At 44.1% G+C, this 13,957-nt stretch overlaps 1 protein-coding gene and 1 long non-coding RNA gene across 2 annotated transcripts in view; one reads left to right on the top strand and one right to left on the bottom strand.

The window, feature by feature from the left end:
* Window positions 1-1,226: 1,226 nt before the first annotated feature.
* Window positions 1,227-13,957, top strand: part of Cubn (cubilin) — a 208,076-nt gene continuing 195,345 nt past the window's right edge. The window contains exons 1-7 of the mRNA NM_053332.4: window positions 1,227-1,405; window positions 1,788-1,917; window positions 3,296-3,391; window positions 3,967-4,005; window positions 6,363-6,464; window positions 7,081-7,184; window positions 13,530-13,656. Coding sequence (NP_445784.3) covers window positions 1,293-1,405; window positions 1,788-1,917; window positions 3,296-3,391; window positions 3,967-4,005; window positions 6,363-6,464; window positions 7,081-7,184; window positions 13,530-13,656 — 711 coding nt within the window. The 5' untranslated portion in view covers window positions 1,227-1,292. The remainder of the gene's footprint in view (window positions 1,406-1,787; window positions 1,918-3,295; window positions 3,392-3,966; window positions 4,006-6,362; window positions 6,465-7,080; window positions 7,185-13,529; window positions 13,657-13,957) is intronic.
* On the bottom strand, window positions 10,176-11,606 carry LOC102550536 (uncharacterized). Its single transcript, XR_361158.4, has 2 exons — window positions 11,271-11,606; window positions 10,176-10,618 (listed from the first exon to the last, which is right to left on the bottom strand). It is a non-coding gene; the product is annotated as an uncharacterized LOC102550536 (long non-coding RNA).

The following is a 13,957-nucleotide window of genomic DNA, read 5'->3' as shown; positions in this document are numbered from 1 at the left end:
GTTAAGTTCTCACTGAACTTTTGAGGGATCTCTATGCTCTTTTCTACAGCAGCAGTTCCATTTACTGGGTATGGAGTTACAGCTCATGGTTTTGATTGATGACCAGAGCTGCTGACCATATTGTCACGAATGTCAATAAGTCTTTGTATTGCTTACCTTGTTGTTGAATTATGGGATTATTTTTTTTCTTTTTTCTTTTTTTTCGGAGCTGGGGACCGAACCCAGGGCCTTGCGCTTCCTAGGCAAGCGCTCTACCACTGAGCTAAATCCCCAACCCCGGGATTATTTTTTTTAAAGTTCTGGATATTGATCTCATTTTGTATATGTGGTTTCCAAATACTTCCTTTAATCCTTTGGGTGACTTTAAAAATACAACTATTTTTTCTTTGACAATGTCATATATGTCTCTCGTGTATTTTGATCGTACTCGGCCCGTTGCCTTCTTCTACTCTCTCCCTGCTACCTCTGAGCCCCCATTTTTTTTAAATTCTCTTACTATTTTCATGCCTTTTCGTGTATGTGACCTACTGAGTTTAATTGGGGTTGCCTATGTGACCATGGTGAGGATTATTTACTGGAGAATGGGGCCACATTACTGTGGCTCCCCACTGATGTAAGCTGATCCCTGAAGCTGCCTTTGACTTCCCTTGAAAAGTGTCTCTGCTGATATGTAGTGGCTAGACATTTTGACACTGAATCCTTCTGGTTTTCAGTTTTGTTTTGTTTTGTTTTGTTTTGTTTTTTACTGTTCCTACTTTTGTGGTTCAGGGCCAAGAAACTGAGTGCAAAATCACAGGCCTAATTTCTTCCCTATTTTCTTCTGGTAGATTTATTGTTTTAGTTCTTAAATTTGGGGCTCCGAAGAACACTTAGCAGTAGCCTTAATGCATGGCATGAGATAAAGAAATCACTCCCTTTGCAGCAATTGTATTTCTCCAGCACCGTTTACCAAAGCTGAGTGCCTCCGAGGAAGCAAGGACTCTTTCAGTGGATGTTTCCAAAGCTGCTGGTTACTGTTTCAAAGGTTAAACAGATAATGATTAAGTCGTACATCCCTTAAGGTAGATTTTGACCCCTTGCAAGTTGAACAGTACTAGAGATCTAAGATCATTGACATTCTTCGGGAAGGGGAAAAAATAACTTAAGCCTTCTTGGAAAGACTGGAAAGTTAAAGAATATTCTGCTGGTCAAAGTGCAACCGGCTGGTTTGCTGCTCTCTCAAATTCTGGACTCGGTTGGCCGGAGTGGTCTCCCTCTTGCCTGGCGAGCTGGGAGGCTGGCTGCTGAGGAACATGTCCTCGCAGTTTCTCTGGGGTTTTGTTACTTTGTTGATGATAGCTGAATTAGATGGCAAAACTGGAAAGCCGGAGCAGAGGGGACAGAAAAGGATCGCTGACCTGCACCAGTAAGTAGACCCATGGTTTATTTCTGCTTATTTCTGCTTATTTCGGTGTCTGTAACAAATGACCGGAGAAGTCAAAGTTTCTGGAGGAAAGCGGCGAGGTTAAAAAGCCACTGTGGAGAAGATTTGGGCTGGTATAAAGCACTGTTTTCCGATTTATAAATAGTCTTTGTCCACTTGTGAACGAGTCACATCTGCAGTTCCTGGGGAATAGTATTAGGAAATTTTCAGAGAAATAATGATAGACGAATAGAGAAAGTTTGGTGGGACTGAGTGCGAGGTGGGAATGTGTGTAGCAAGTCTATCATTATTCAGCAAGAAATTTGGCTTAAAATTTAAAATTCTGTGTGCTAATTACTTGTGAATTCTCTGCTCAAATGTATAGGCCTCGGATGACTACGGAGGAGGGAAACTTAGTATTTCTTACAAGCTCTACCCAAAACATTGAATTTAGAACTGGATCCCTGGGGAAAATCAAATTAAATGATGAAGACCTTGGCGAATGTTTACACCAGGTAATGCCCTGGAAAAACACAGATGTTGCATATCAATGTGTAGTAACTTAATTGACCAGCTCAATATTAGTCAGCACCTTGAATCCTGAGCACAGAAAACACAACTAGAAGGACAGTTATTAAAAAGAAGGTTTACAAAGGCTTCATGGTGGGGAGTGAGGGGTCAATGCCAGAAGAGGCTCATTGCTTGGGGACAGATTCCACAGTCCAGAGAAGATCCAGAAAGCCAAACAGAGCTCCTCCGTGTGGGAGGGAAGTAGGAGGGGACCCTAGGCAGGCACGGATGTGTTCTGCAGGGAGTTAGAAATAAAGGGGAACCAGAGCGGCCACAGATGTGTTCTCAGGGGTTGGGGGGGGGGAGATAAGGAGAGGACCAGAGCAGCCAGAGATGTGTTCTGCACGGAGGAAATAAAGGGGAACCAGAGCCGCCACAGATGTGATCTGCAGAGGAGTGAGAAAGGGACCAGAACAGGCACAGATGTGTTCTGGGGGACGCGAATAAGGAGGGGACCAGAGCAGACACGGATTTGTTCTGGGGGATGCGAATAAGGATGGGACCGGACCAGAGCAGGCACAGATGTGTTCTGGGGGACGGCGAATAAGAAAGGGACCAGAGCAGACACAGATGTGCTCTGCAGGGAGAAAATAAGGAGGGGACCAGAGCAGGCACAGATGTGTTCTGGGGGGCGCCGAATAAGGAAGGGACCAGAGCAGGCACAGACGTATTCTGCAGGGAGAGAATAAGGAGGGGACCAGAGCAGGCACACACGTGTTCTGCAGCATGTTGCCACAGCAGAGTAGTCAGTTCCTCTCATGCTTTATCGGATGCTTTCAGTACTCAGTGTTGATAACATCGCATGCTGCACATCACCCATAATGTTGGAGCCGCCATTTAGAACTGGGCCTAGGTCACGCACTTCTCTGTTATACTGCTTGACTCTCGGGACTTCCCCATGAAAGTGTTTATTATTATTCCACTTATGAGTTAAAGTGAGAAAATCTGTTTAATATTTAAAAAATAGACAATAAATAATTGGGGCAAGATTTAAAATTCAAAAGGTCTTATTCAAAACCATACATTTTTGTGGTATTAGGGGTTGAACCCGGGGATTTTTACATAGCAGGTAAGTTTTCTCTCACTGAGCTATATCCCCAACTCACCACACTTCTTAATACATCCTCTAAAATATTGTTATATTATGGGAAAATACATGTAGAAAAGTCATTGATATGTCGCTCTAGAAAAGTCAGCTGAACTTTGCCATATCTATGTTGGTCTAACTATTATTATAGATGGTATTGCTCTGGAATTTATAATAATATGGAAATATTTTCCTTATTGTTATTCTCCTTTTTCTTCTTTTTAAAAAAACATTAGATCCAGAGAAACAAAGATGATATTATAGATTTAAGAAAGAATACAACTGGCCTCCCTCAAAATATACTTAGTCAAGTCCACCAACTTAACTCGAAGGTAAGGCTGTCATACGCATTGCGCTCAAGGTAAGAGCAAACGAGATCTTTCAATCCAACTTTTTAAGTCGTGCGCTTTTCAGGTGAAAAGCTCTTCATCCTTAGCTGTTTTTCCTAACTTTGTGAACTTCGGGGTCACACGGCATAGCTGTAATGGAGGCTAGGGAGTGGGAGTGGCAGAAGGCAGAAAGCTAGGACAGGGGTTTTATCAGCAAGACTTGGCTTTGTTCAAGTCCTGATAGCATCTCCCTGGCTGACAGAGGGGGGTTATCATGGTCTTTGTGCCGAAATCACCACGTGGAGGAAACGGCTAGTCAGCTTATCAGTGGGCTGTACTTCTTTTTAAAAGACCTTTAAAAATTTACAGGTAGAAAAGGATAGATAGGATGGAAAGGAATCCCAGAAGGGAGGGGAATATGGCGGGGTAAAGTAATGATTGAAAACCAAGCAAAGCAGGGTGTGGGAGTTGGGGGCGGGGTGGGGAGGGGGGTTAAAGGAGCAGCAAAGAAGAGGTTAACATCACGTGACATGTCTCTGAGCTCGCTAATTGGTGCATTTTCTCCCCCATGGCTATAGCTCGTGGATCTGGAGAGAGATTTTCAAAACTTACAGCAGGTAAGTCCTGCGGATAGACAGTCACTGAAAGTACGTAAGCAACGTTTCTAAGGTAGATACGGAAACTGTTCCTCTGTAAACCTAGTACTCAGGAGACTGAGCCCGGAGGATTGACAATTTGAATCCAGTTTAGGGTACACGAAGAGTTACGAACCACCTTGGGATACATAGTGCGGTTTTACCTAAAACAACAACAACAACAACAACAACAACAACAAGAATAGTAATAGTAATAGTAAATTGAGTTAATAGTTCCATTTTAAGGGGTAGATGATCAATACCAAGGCCTTGATTTTCTATTGTTTGATTCCGGTTCCCGCTTATGTCCCCTAGGATGTACGTGCGAACCCAAGGCAGTATGCCACCCTAAGGTTACTAAGAATCTGAGATCTTTTCGGTCCCCAGCTCCGAAAAAAAGAACCAAAAAAAAAAAAAAAAAAAAAAAAAAAAAAAAAAAAAGAATCTGAGATCTTTTACCTCTGAGTTCCCAGCCCTCAGGCCCCTCCCCTTACTGCAGGTCTTTACTATGTTGCCATGGCGCTACTTGTGTATGCTTGGTCGGCTAGTGATCCTGCGCTCGCTTCCAGAACTGGGTCTCAAGAGGCCACATAGCCTTACCCACAGTGAGCTCCGAATATCGGGGGTGTATATAGTATTCTCAGTTTCTTAAAACTGCACTGGCTGGTAATTCAGCCAGGAGCACTTCCCAGAACAAACACCCTATAACCTTGCCGTGTGTAGGCGCAGCTACGGACAATTAGGATTTTCATCTTCCTTGTGGGTAAACGACTAAGACTTCTGTTGGAACCATAACCCTTCTGCCCAGAGAAATGTATAGAATCTATCAATGCTCACGATTCTGAATGACCTTTCTGCAATCTCCCATTTGTGAGATCTGCTCTAACAGTCACAACTTATTTCCATAATGATTCAAACATTGCCTCCTACTTTGGGCGCGAAGTTTGGTGAACAAGTTCGTGTGGTCCGTTCATGGCTTGGATGACGGATTGTCCCTCCGCCCTCACATGTTCAGGGAATCGCTGAGCGTATGAGAAAATGCAAAGAACAGTAGCTGCTGTGGAGCGAAGCACCCCGGGGGCTTTCAAATTCCTACAGTGCTTCCCAGTTTCATTGCTGGTCAAGAACTGGAGATTACGATTAGAATGAGCTTCCGCTGTCCCCTTCCCTACCATCTGGGGCGAGGTCTTAATGGTTCCCAGTGTTAATTCCTTCTGCTTTGGGATAGGACAGGGTCAGTCCAGCCTCCGCCACTCCTCCTCCTCTTCCTCTTGACTGCTAACTAATTTTTTCTGCTAGATGCCCAACCTATGGCTTTGAATTGCTTTTGTTCACCAGAGAACTCATAAGTTAGTAGCAAATGTTCTTAATAATGTCCTTTGGTCCTTTAATGGACACAACTCCTTGGGGTTCTGAAATAAAGACAAATCAGAGAGAGAAGAAAGCAGAGTTCATAAGGAGACACGTGCATGCATAGTCCTGGGATTCCTGACGAGGGCAGAGGAAGAATGGGTTTGGCCATAAGCAGCACTGGGCCCGTCCGAGATCTACTCTAGCTCTGAGATATGTCCCCGGGGCCTTTGTTGACACATATGTGGGGATGTAACAAACCCGTTGTCCCTGTTTCAGGCAGGATCTGACTAAGGTCGATATATTAAAATGCCTTAATTGCATCATCACTCGCCTCTTTGGAACAGCTGCCTTCGTACCCCCAAATCTTTACAGAGTGTACAGAATAGAAGCCAGTAGCTGACGAAGGGTGAGATCCCCAGTTTGTGTAGACAAAGGTAGGCCTGTTTGCTGCTCTGCTCTAAAAGCGGTCAGGTGAGCAGAGGGCAAAAGGTGTATCTTAGCTGGTCACATTTCAAACAAAGGGTCTTGGAGAGAAAAAGAGTTCAGTCATCTGAGCCAGTGGCCGGAGGGGTGGCAATAAAAGATGATCGGTTTTCAAAGGCTTATCTAGAGGTACCTGAGATAAGACCCCTCGAAGAAAGAGTGGAAATTTCCATTTCTTTTTCTAGAACAGTCATACTTGAAATCTTTATTCCTATCTAGTAGCACATATTTCTCAAATGAACGAACTGACGCCTCTAAGCAACAGGGAAGCTTCTCCCTTATCCACATCTTAAGCGTGTAGAGTGGTAAGGAAAGTGAGCGGGATTGACATTTTTGCAAGAGAACTGACTAGAAGGAGAACGAGAGTCACTGGAGGAAGCCCTCAGGGATGAGGAGAAACCCTTAGGCTGACTGAAGCGCCCTTCACTGTGTACTGAGGTCAAGCACAATTCCCTCCCTGACTTAACCGCCCTGTCGGTTTTGTTTTTGTCTTTTCTTTTCAGAATGTGGAGAGAAAAGTTTGCAGTAGCAATCCCTGCCTTAATGGTGGCACCTGCGTCAACCTGCACGACTCCTTTGTGTGTATCTGCCCTTCTCAGTGGAAGGTGAGTCCCTTAAAAATCAAAGAGTGGCTGGCAGGGAGCCAGCGGTGGCTTCGCCGTCAGACACATCTAATTGTCCACCAACGTTTCTAGGATTCTGTGGCTTCGCAAGTCTCTGACTTGTGCCACATAGTGACAGGGTTGGTGATTTAAACACTGGGCCATCTGGAGCAGCTCTCTCAAATGGAGAAGTGAGTGGTCAGGCATGTTGGTTCTGCTAGCTTGAGTAGTTCAGTGCTGGAAAGCATGGGTTGAATCCTGGGGTGCATATGTGAATGTTCTTGCCTTCTTTTAGCAGTAGTGAGGACACTGTTGTCATGGAGATCAACGAGATCACCAAGTAACTACCCTCAAGCATAGCAGCCTTTTGAAATAAGGATTCATCTATGTAAGGATTCTCTCCTGTGACCACTGTACCCTTGTGAGGAGCATCTTGGTCCTACTGGGTCCAATCTGAGTTGTAGAAAAATCTTAGCCCAAGATTAACATTATTAATATTGTATTTTGCTTTGCCAAGGACTTACTGTCCACGTATAAGTCATTAAATATACTGTGTAAATATTATTCCATAAATGCCCATGTCCTGTGATGTCTGACTGGGTTCTTTACACCTCTGCAGGGTCTCTTCTGCTCAGAGGATGTCAACGAGTGTGTAGTTTACTCAGGAACACCCTTTGGCTGCCAGAGTGGATCCACCTGTGTGAACACAGTGGGGAGTTTCAGGTAACTTCTTTTTAAGCTGTCATTCTGGAGGACCGGAAGAGAAAATAATGAAAAGTATCCAAATTAACGTCTACAGTACCAGAAAACTAGGCACCCCGTAGGGGTTACCTGACTTCTATTGAACATATTCATTCATAGATATGTTTTGATCAAATAAATAAAACCTTTCCACCCCATGAAGAAGTCATTTTGGCAGCATCTCCGAGGAAGAAGGCCATCATGGCTGCCACGGAGTGGTCAGAGAAACATAGTGCAAGCTGAACTGATGTCTGAGCCAGAATCAGATCCTTAGAGGGCAGCTAGGAGAGGAATTTAAATGGATTGGGCACAGCCCACCATTCCTATGTCCCAATACTGTGTTAATTTCATGTACCAGTATGCTTACAGTTACAATACGAGTGCATCACTCACACTGTAAGAATGTTGACCAAAACGCTAAAGATTGAAGTGACGTTCAGAGACTCAATCAATCTACTGCATCCTCAATTAGCCATAAGGTCCCTGCCACGGTTCTCTGTGCAGCTTGTCCCCTTATCGGATTCACTTTGGTCAAAGGAGGTACCCACAGCATCTTTGGATCACCTCACCCATAGTCTTTCTCAGGAAACCGTCCCTTAAACGAAACTTAAACTGACACCACAAAGCCTCTGCGTTCCCACTGGGCTTCGGCAGCGTTGGTCAGTAAAGCCAGCTGCCTCCGAAGCACAATCTGATCATCGAGTCAGGAAGTTTACGCTTCATCACTGTCAGATTCACTAGAGAGGAGACTTGATATCATCTCTTGCTGTGTTTGGCTGGCTGCCTATGCTCTGAGGCTCCAGAGGGATTAAGAAACCGGTTTTGCTACTGTGTGATCTGCTCATTGCTAGGCAGAATAACCTAACTTGATTAAAGGGCAATCATTCGCTCCCTTCCTCGAGCCTCTGGTGTCTTGTAGCGGTGCCTTGCAGAAATGAGTGTAATAATCTTGCTTTAACCCCCCCCCCCCCCCCCGTCGTCTCTTAACACACATTCTCGAACAGCAACCACGGTCCTTTCGTTCCTTTGAACTGAGCTTTCAAACTTTGGTTCACCTCTGGGTTAGTGCATTTGACTCAGGCAGACTTCTGCTGGGCGTGCTTATAAATTCAATTATTGCGCAAAACCAGACATGACCACCTCTCCCTACATCTAATACTATGCGAGCTGAGAGGCCAGGCCATGGGGCATGGCGAGCAGAGACATTAACAAAAGCCACCGGCTTCGAAGGACAACCAGTGAGCTCATTTGAGGACTTTACTGTTCAGACTTTGGATGCAATTGAAGCAATGCCCAGTGACACAATGCTGTTATTTGCTGGCTCCAGCTGACTTTCATTCCCTTGAAAGCATTATTGCGTGGTTTCCGTTTATGGCCATTTATGAAGCAGAATGTCCAACTGGAGATATCAGTGACAGGTGTCCCAAACTGACTCCTAGCACATATAATTGCTTGCCTCCCCAATCTCTAATAATGTCCTGGAGATTAGATATCATTCCAACCTTCCTTTATCATCACCGTCTCTTGGTGTGCTCTGTGTCAGTCAAGCTGTGGTGGTGTGGGTCAAAGGGGAGCCATTCACACAAGCCATTGCTATTGGCTTTACAGCATTATTTTTCCTACCAACCCCTATGCGAGTGGAAAGGGGGCAGGGAACCATGGCATTCACAGTTCACAACTCTTCATTGCATGCCAAGGACAAGACTCACACAAGAGAAGGGAGAGGAAGAAGGAGAGAGGGAGAGAAAAGGTTGTTTCTTGAAGGAGGTGGCATCCCTTACGAGACAGTATTAGACTCGCTCTTGTTCCCCGTGCAAAGGAAAGCACAAGGACTTCTGCTAACTCCAGCCTCTTTATTGTTTCTAGATGCTGCCCCTCATAGATTCTCTGGGGGAACATTTGAGAGCAGAACATTTAACTCTAATTTCTCCTTGGTTTGAAAATAATTTATATGGCCTGGAGAGTCCAAGTTGAGTGCTTGGATCTTAAGTACGTGAATTGAGGTGTCTTCCGGGAACTTGCTTTCCTGTATGCGTACTTGGGTGTGCATGGATGCCTATGTGTGGAGCAGCCGGAGAATGACCTCAGATAACTCGCCTCAGGGCCATTGACCTTGGTTTTTGTTGTTGTTGTTGTAATGTTTATTTTCATTGTTAATTTTATCTGTCTGGGTGTTTTGCCTGCATGTATGTCCGTGTTCAGATGCTTGCCTAGTGCTCACAGGGGCCAGCGAGGTGTTTACTCTCCTGGATCTGGAGTCACAGATGGTTGTGAGCTGCCTTGGGATGGTTGTGAGTGCTGGGAACCACACCCAGGTACTCTGGAAAGGCAGCAAGCGCTTTTAACCGCCTATGCACTTCTCTAGCCCCTCATTTTTTTTTAAAAGACAGTCTCTCATTGGCCTGGAAAATAAAGCTGACTGGGCTGGCTGTTCAGCAAGACCCAGGGGTCCACCTCTCTTTGCTACTCCAGTACCAAGATTATTAATTAGCACAAGCCCTTATGCCTAGGCCTTTTCTCTCTCCCCTTTATAAATGGATTCTGGGCATTGCACTCTAGTCTTCATAGCACCCACCCTCAATTAACATCTTGAAGGGATAAAATAAAGTATGTAATGCTCTCGAGCATAAAACTTAGTTATTGCTCTGTGAGTCTGTACATAATATAATTTAAGTGAGCATTTAAACTATTTCTTGAGTTCTGTTAAGTCCGCGAAGTTAGAATGCTTAATTACCAGTAGTTTCACTGGACCTAGAAGCTCCTTTGGGAAACTGCTACATGGATTTGATAAGGACACCAGGAACTGCTATTGAATGATCCGGGTTAGCAATGTGTGGGTATGGCGGGCAAAGCTGCCTCAATTAGAAAATTCTGTGAGTCAGCTTAGTTGGGGGAAATGGAATTCTTTCTTCACAGATTAACAATTTATAATTATAAATATCTTTGAGAAGATGAGGCATCATGCAAGTAGGATTAGTTGGGAACCTCTGTTTTATTGACAATTTTTGCTTGTTTTTGTTTGTTTTGGCAATTTTTTTTCTTTGGAGTAATGGGTACAGGACAGGATAAACCTTCATCTGCTTCTACTAATTCTTGTGGCTTGGGTCTTGTCCCCAGCTGCCATGAAAGCCAACAGAGAGTCAGTTTTCTCTTTCCGGTCTTATTGTCTTCTGATCGTTGTAAAGTTGCTTCTGGTTGTCTCCGGATTCACTTTGTATGTAAGAGCTCTCGGGGGTCCGTCTTCACCATCCCTGGATGGTACAGGTACCTAGAGTGTGGACCCACCAGGCTTTCCAGGACGCCAACGAGCTGTTCTTACTTCCCAGGCACGCAATGCTGACTTGGTATGTCTTATGTCATTTCCATATCATCGGTGGAATTTAAAGCATGACAAAGTTTCAGTAGTGAAGATAATCCTGTTTGGTATCAGATGGTAGTTAGGTATTACATTTATTAATTCTTTTCAGTTATTCAGTATACTGATATTGAGCCATGGACTCTAAGACAAATTAACTAGGACTGTGGAAGGATATTTTGGTGTCTTCTCAATTGAGTTTCTGAAGACCAAAAAGCCTTGTTTCATTCCAATAAGATAAAGCCAACGATAAAAAGCGTTTTTTTTACTAAAACAAATAACCAAGGGCTTGAGAGGTGGATCAGCAGGTGAAGACACTTGCTGCAAAAACCCAATGACCCAGTAGGATCCCTGGATCCTATGGTAGGAAAAAACCGACTCCTGATGCAACATGCACACTGTGGTATGAACATACCTACACTCCAACCTACACATCAAACATACACATACATACATAATAAACAGAATTTAAAAGGAATTGATATCAAAGGCAGGAGTACTAGTAAGGTAGTTTTAAAATCCACATATTCCCTTTATTATTGCTTTATAAATATTTATTCCTTTGAGAGCCATACTGAGTCACTCTGAAAACACATTTCACATGCAAATGCTGTCATATTAAAAAGACACCCATAGGAAAGTCCTCGTACTCACTTTACCCTTGAGAACAGAAATGTAACACGGGAAGACAACGGGGCTAGAGTAAAACAGACCTGGGTTTCTGTTCATCTTCTGTCACACATTGGCTCTGTGTAGTAGGCCATCTTATTTGCTGCGTTCCTGCAAACTAAGGTGAAAATACTTGCTTTTGAAGATCATGGGAAGGACCCTATAATTACGTGGTTGCTTTATTTTCTCCTCTTCTTTTCCCTCCTCCTGACTCCTATTCCTCTTCCATTTCTCCGTCTCCTTCTTGTTCTTACTCCTCCGCCTTCTTTTCCTCCTCTTCCTCCTTTTCTTCTCCTTTTTCCTCCTTCCTCTATTTTTTAAATTTAAGAGAGAGACGTCTACCTTGTATCGGTTAAAAGGACTAAAAGATTTTTGTCCACTTAGCTCCAAGTGGCAATGACTAGGAAGAAGGAAGTGGAAGCTAAGGAGACAGGGTTGCCCTCAGGCACTTGACCCCAATCTCCTCTGGCATCGTAAGTGATTTTCCAATGATTAAGCACTTAGCTGTAAGAGAAACTGCACTTCTGAGTACTTCCTCAAGAGGAAGGCCTTTAGAAGAGGCACCATGAGTTAGAACCTTGTCTGAGGTGACTGATTAGTGCATTTGTTCAGGATTTAAACGTGCATCACTTTGTCCCAGGGGCTCCCAAACACCCTAATATCCCTTGCATGGAGGATGCATTTAGAGAAACTTGCAATAATTGGTTCCGAGTTGTTTTGTTTATCATGTCAAACTTACAGAGTAAATATTTAGCAATAAATCAAGTGCTTAAATATGTATAAGGAATTCTCAAATATATGATAATCCCAAAGAGTATAATTAGTGTCCTTGGCAGAGTGTTCTATGTAAAAATGAGATATCGGAGAGGAAAGATAACAGCGTGAGGGAAAGCATGGGAAAGGGTGAATAGCTATTAGATAGGGAGCTAACACCAAATGTAAGTCTAATTACTAATTATCACTAATTCATGACCCGGTCTTAATGAGTAAAGAAATCTTGGAATGCTCACAGACATAATTTAACAATTAAATACCTTATAAAGTTACACAGTGGTGCTACAAATTGCATGAATCATACTTAACATATTTTACAAATATTCATTTGCCTGAGATAGAAATTTAACGGTGTCCTCTGCATTCTCAGTTGGCAAGTCTGGCAGCTCTGAATGGCGGTGCATAGATCCGGTTCGGTTCCCTACATCCGTCCTCTCCATTTCTGGCAACACACATTGACCTCGTTCTACTTGGAAGTGACCCAGAGGTGTCACCCCAGCAGTTGTGTCTAGGTCCAGCCGTGGCATGCCTTGATCATTTTCAAACTCACGTCTTGCACTATTGCCCACACTTTGACTTCTGTGATTATTAGCTGAGCTCCCGGTACTCAACACATATCTCGAAGACAACCTTTCTACTCTGTAGCACGTCTTGTTGTCCAAGACCGTCAGAAAAGCAGCTCAAGGTGGCAGGCATGAGAGACAGGCAGAGCCCTCCCTCATCCTCTTCTCTGGCCTCAGCACTGACATTCAGTTCCCTTGGAATCTAACCACGCTCTATGCTTGGCTTTTTCACTCTCTAGGATGTACTCACCCTTAGCCCGTGTGAGTCCTTTATCCCCTGCCTCGTCTCCCAACCTGAAAGCTCCCTTCCCTACGCTTTGCAGATATGCAACTAGACCAGCAACTTAAAAAGTCACAACAGCTAAACAGACCTTCCCTATTCGATTTCTGTTTACCTTACATTTTCTAGGGACATTGCTTCTCTTAGTATTTAGGTACTGTATGATAATTATATGTTGTTATGCATTAGAATATGACTGTGAAGGAAATGTCCCTGCTGTTGGCTACATCTGTTCCTAAAAGCATACATACGGCCCTCTGTGGTAGAAAGGCACCTGGCGTAGATCACCCCTTGTGCCTCTTGACAGGCGCTGTAGGATGAACCCCGTGAACTTGCTGATCTCTCCTTTTCCCTTCTTGAAAGAACTCCATCTCCCATGGTTCACAGAAACCTGACCTTCGACAGTCCTGATGACTGACATCAAAAGAATTTATTGCTCTAGCCCTATGAGACATTGAGCCACGATTCTCTAACAGCTGATTCGCAAAGATAACGTGGTCACTCAGGGCTCTGCCTAGAGGCGAGCTGAGGAATTTTATTCTAAGGTTGCCGCTGACAAAACTGCACCGCTGGTTTATTATTAACATCACTGGTTGGCAGTGACGGCTACATTTTACCGATGCCAGGGGACAGATGCCGGTACTAAAACTGCAAACCCTGAGCCTGTGCTCTTGTATAACCAACAGATGTGACTGCACGCCGGATACGTACGGACCTCAGTGTGCATCCAAATATAATGACTGTGAACAGGGCTCTAAACAGCTCTGCAAGCACGGCATCTGTGAGGATTTACAGCGAGTTCACCATGGACAGGTGGGTCCCCTCCCCTCAGTGCTTCTTCACGGAAACCACAGTTATTCACTCCTCATGCTGTTGCTGACTCTGGATCAGCTACAAGTGGTTGTAGAAGTGAAGTCCCTTCCATCCCTTAGTAGGACACACAAGCAAAGGGGGAGATTATCTATATAGAAAACTGGATTCAGAAATTTGTGAGGCATGGCCTCCTGGCCTATGCGTTTAACAGTGACGAGACATGGAAACATTACGGGCTCTGTTTTGTCAACAACATCTCATGTCTTTCAGGCCTTGAGTCCCTGTGAATGGTGCACTTTAT

Source organism: Rattus norvegicus, chromosome 17, assembly GCF_036323735.1.
Source record: "Rattus norvegicus strain BN/NHsdMcwi chromosome 17, GRCr8, whole genome shotgun sequence".
Classification (NCBI taxonomy): Eukaryota; Metazoa; Chordata; class Mammalia; order Rodentia; family Muridae; genus Rattus; species Rattus norvegicus.
This window is presented reverse-complemented; position numbering and strand designations above follow the sequence as displayed.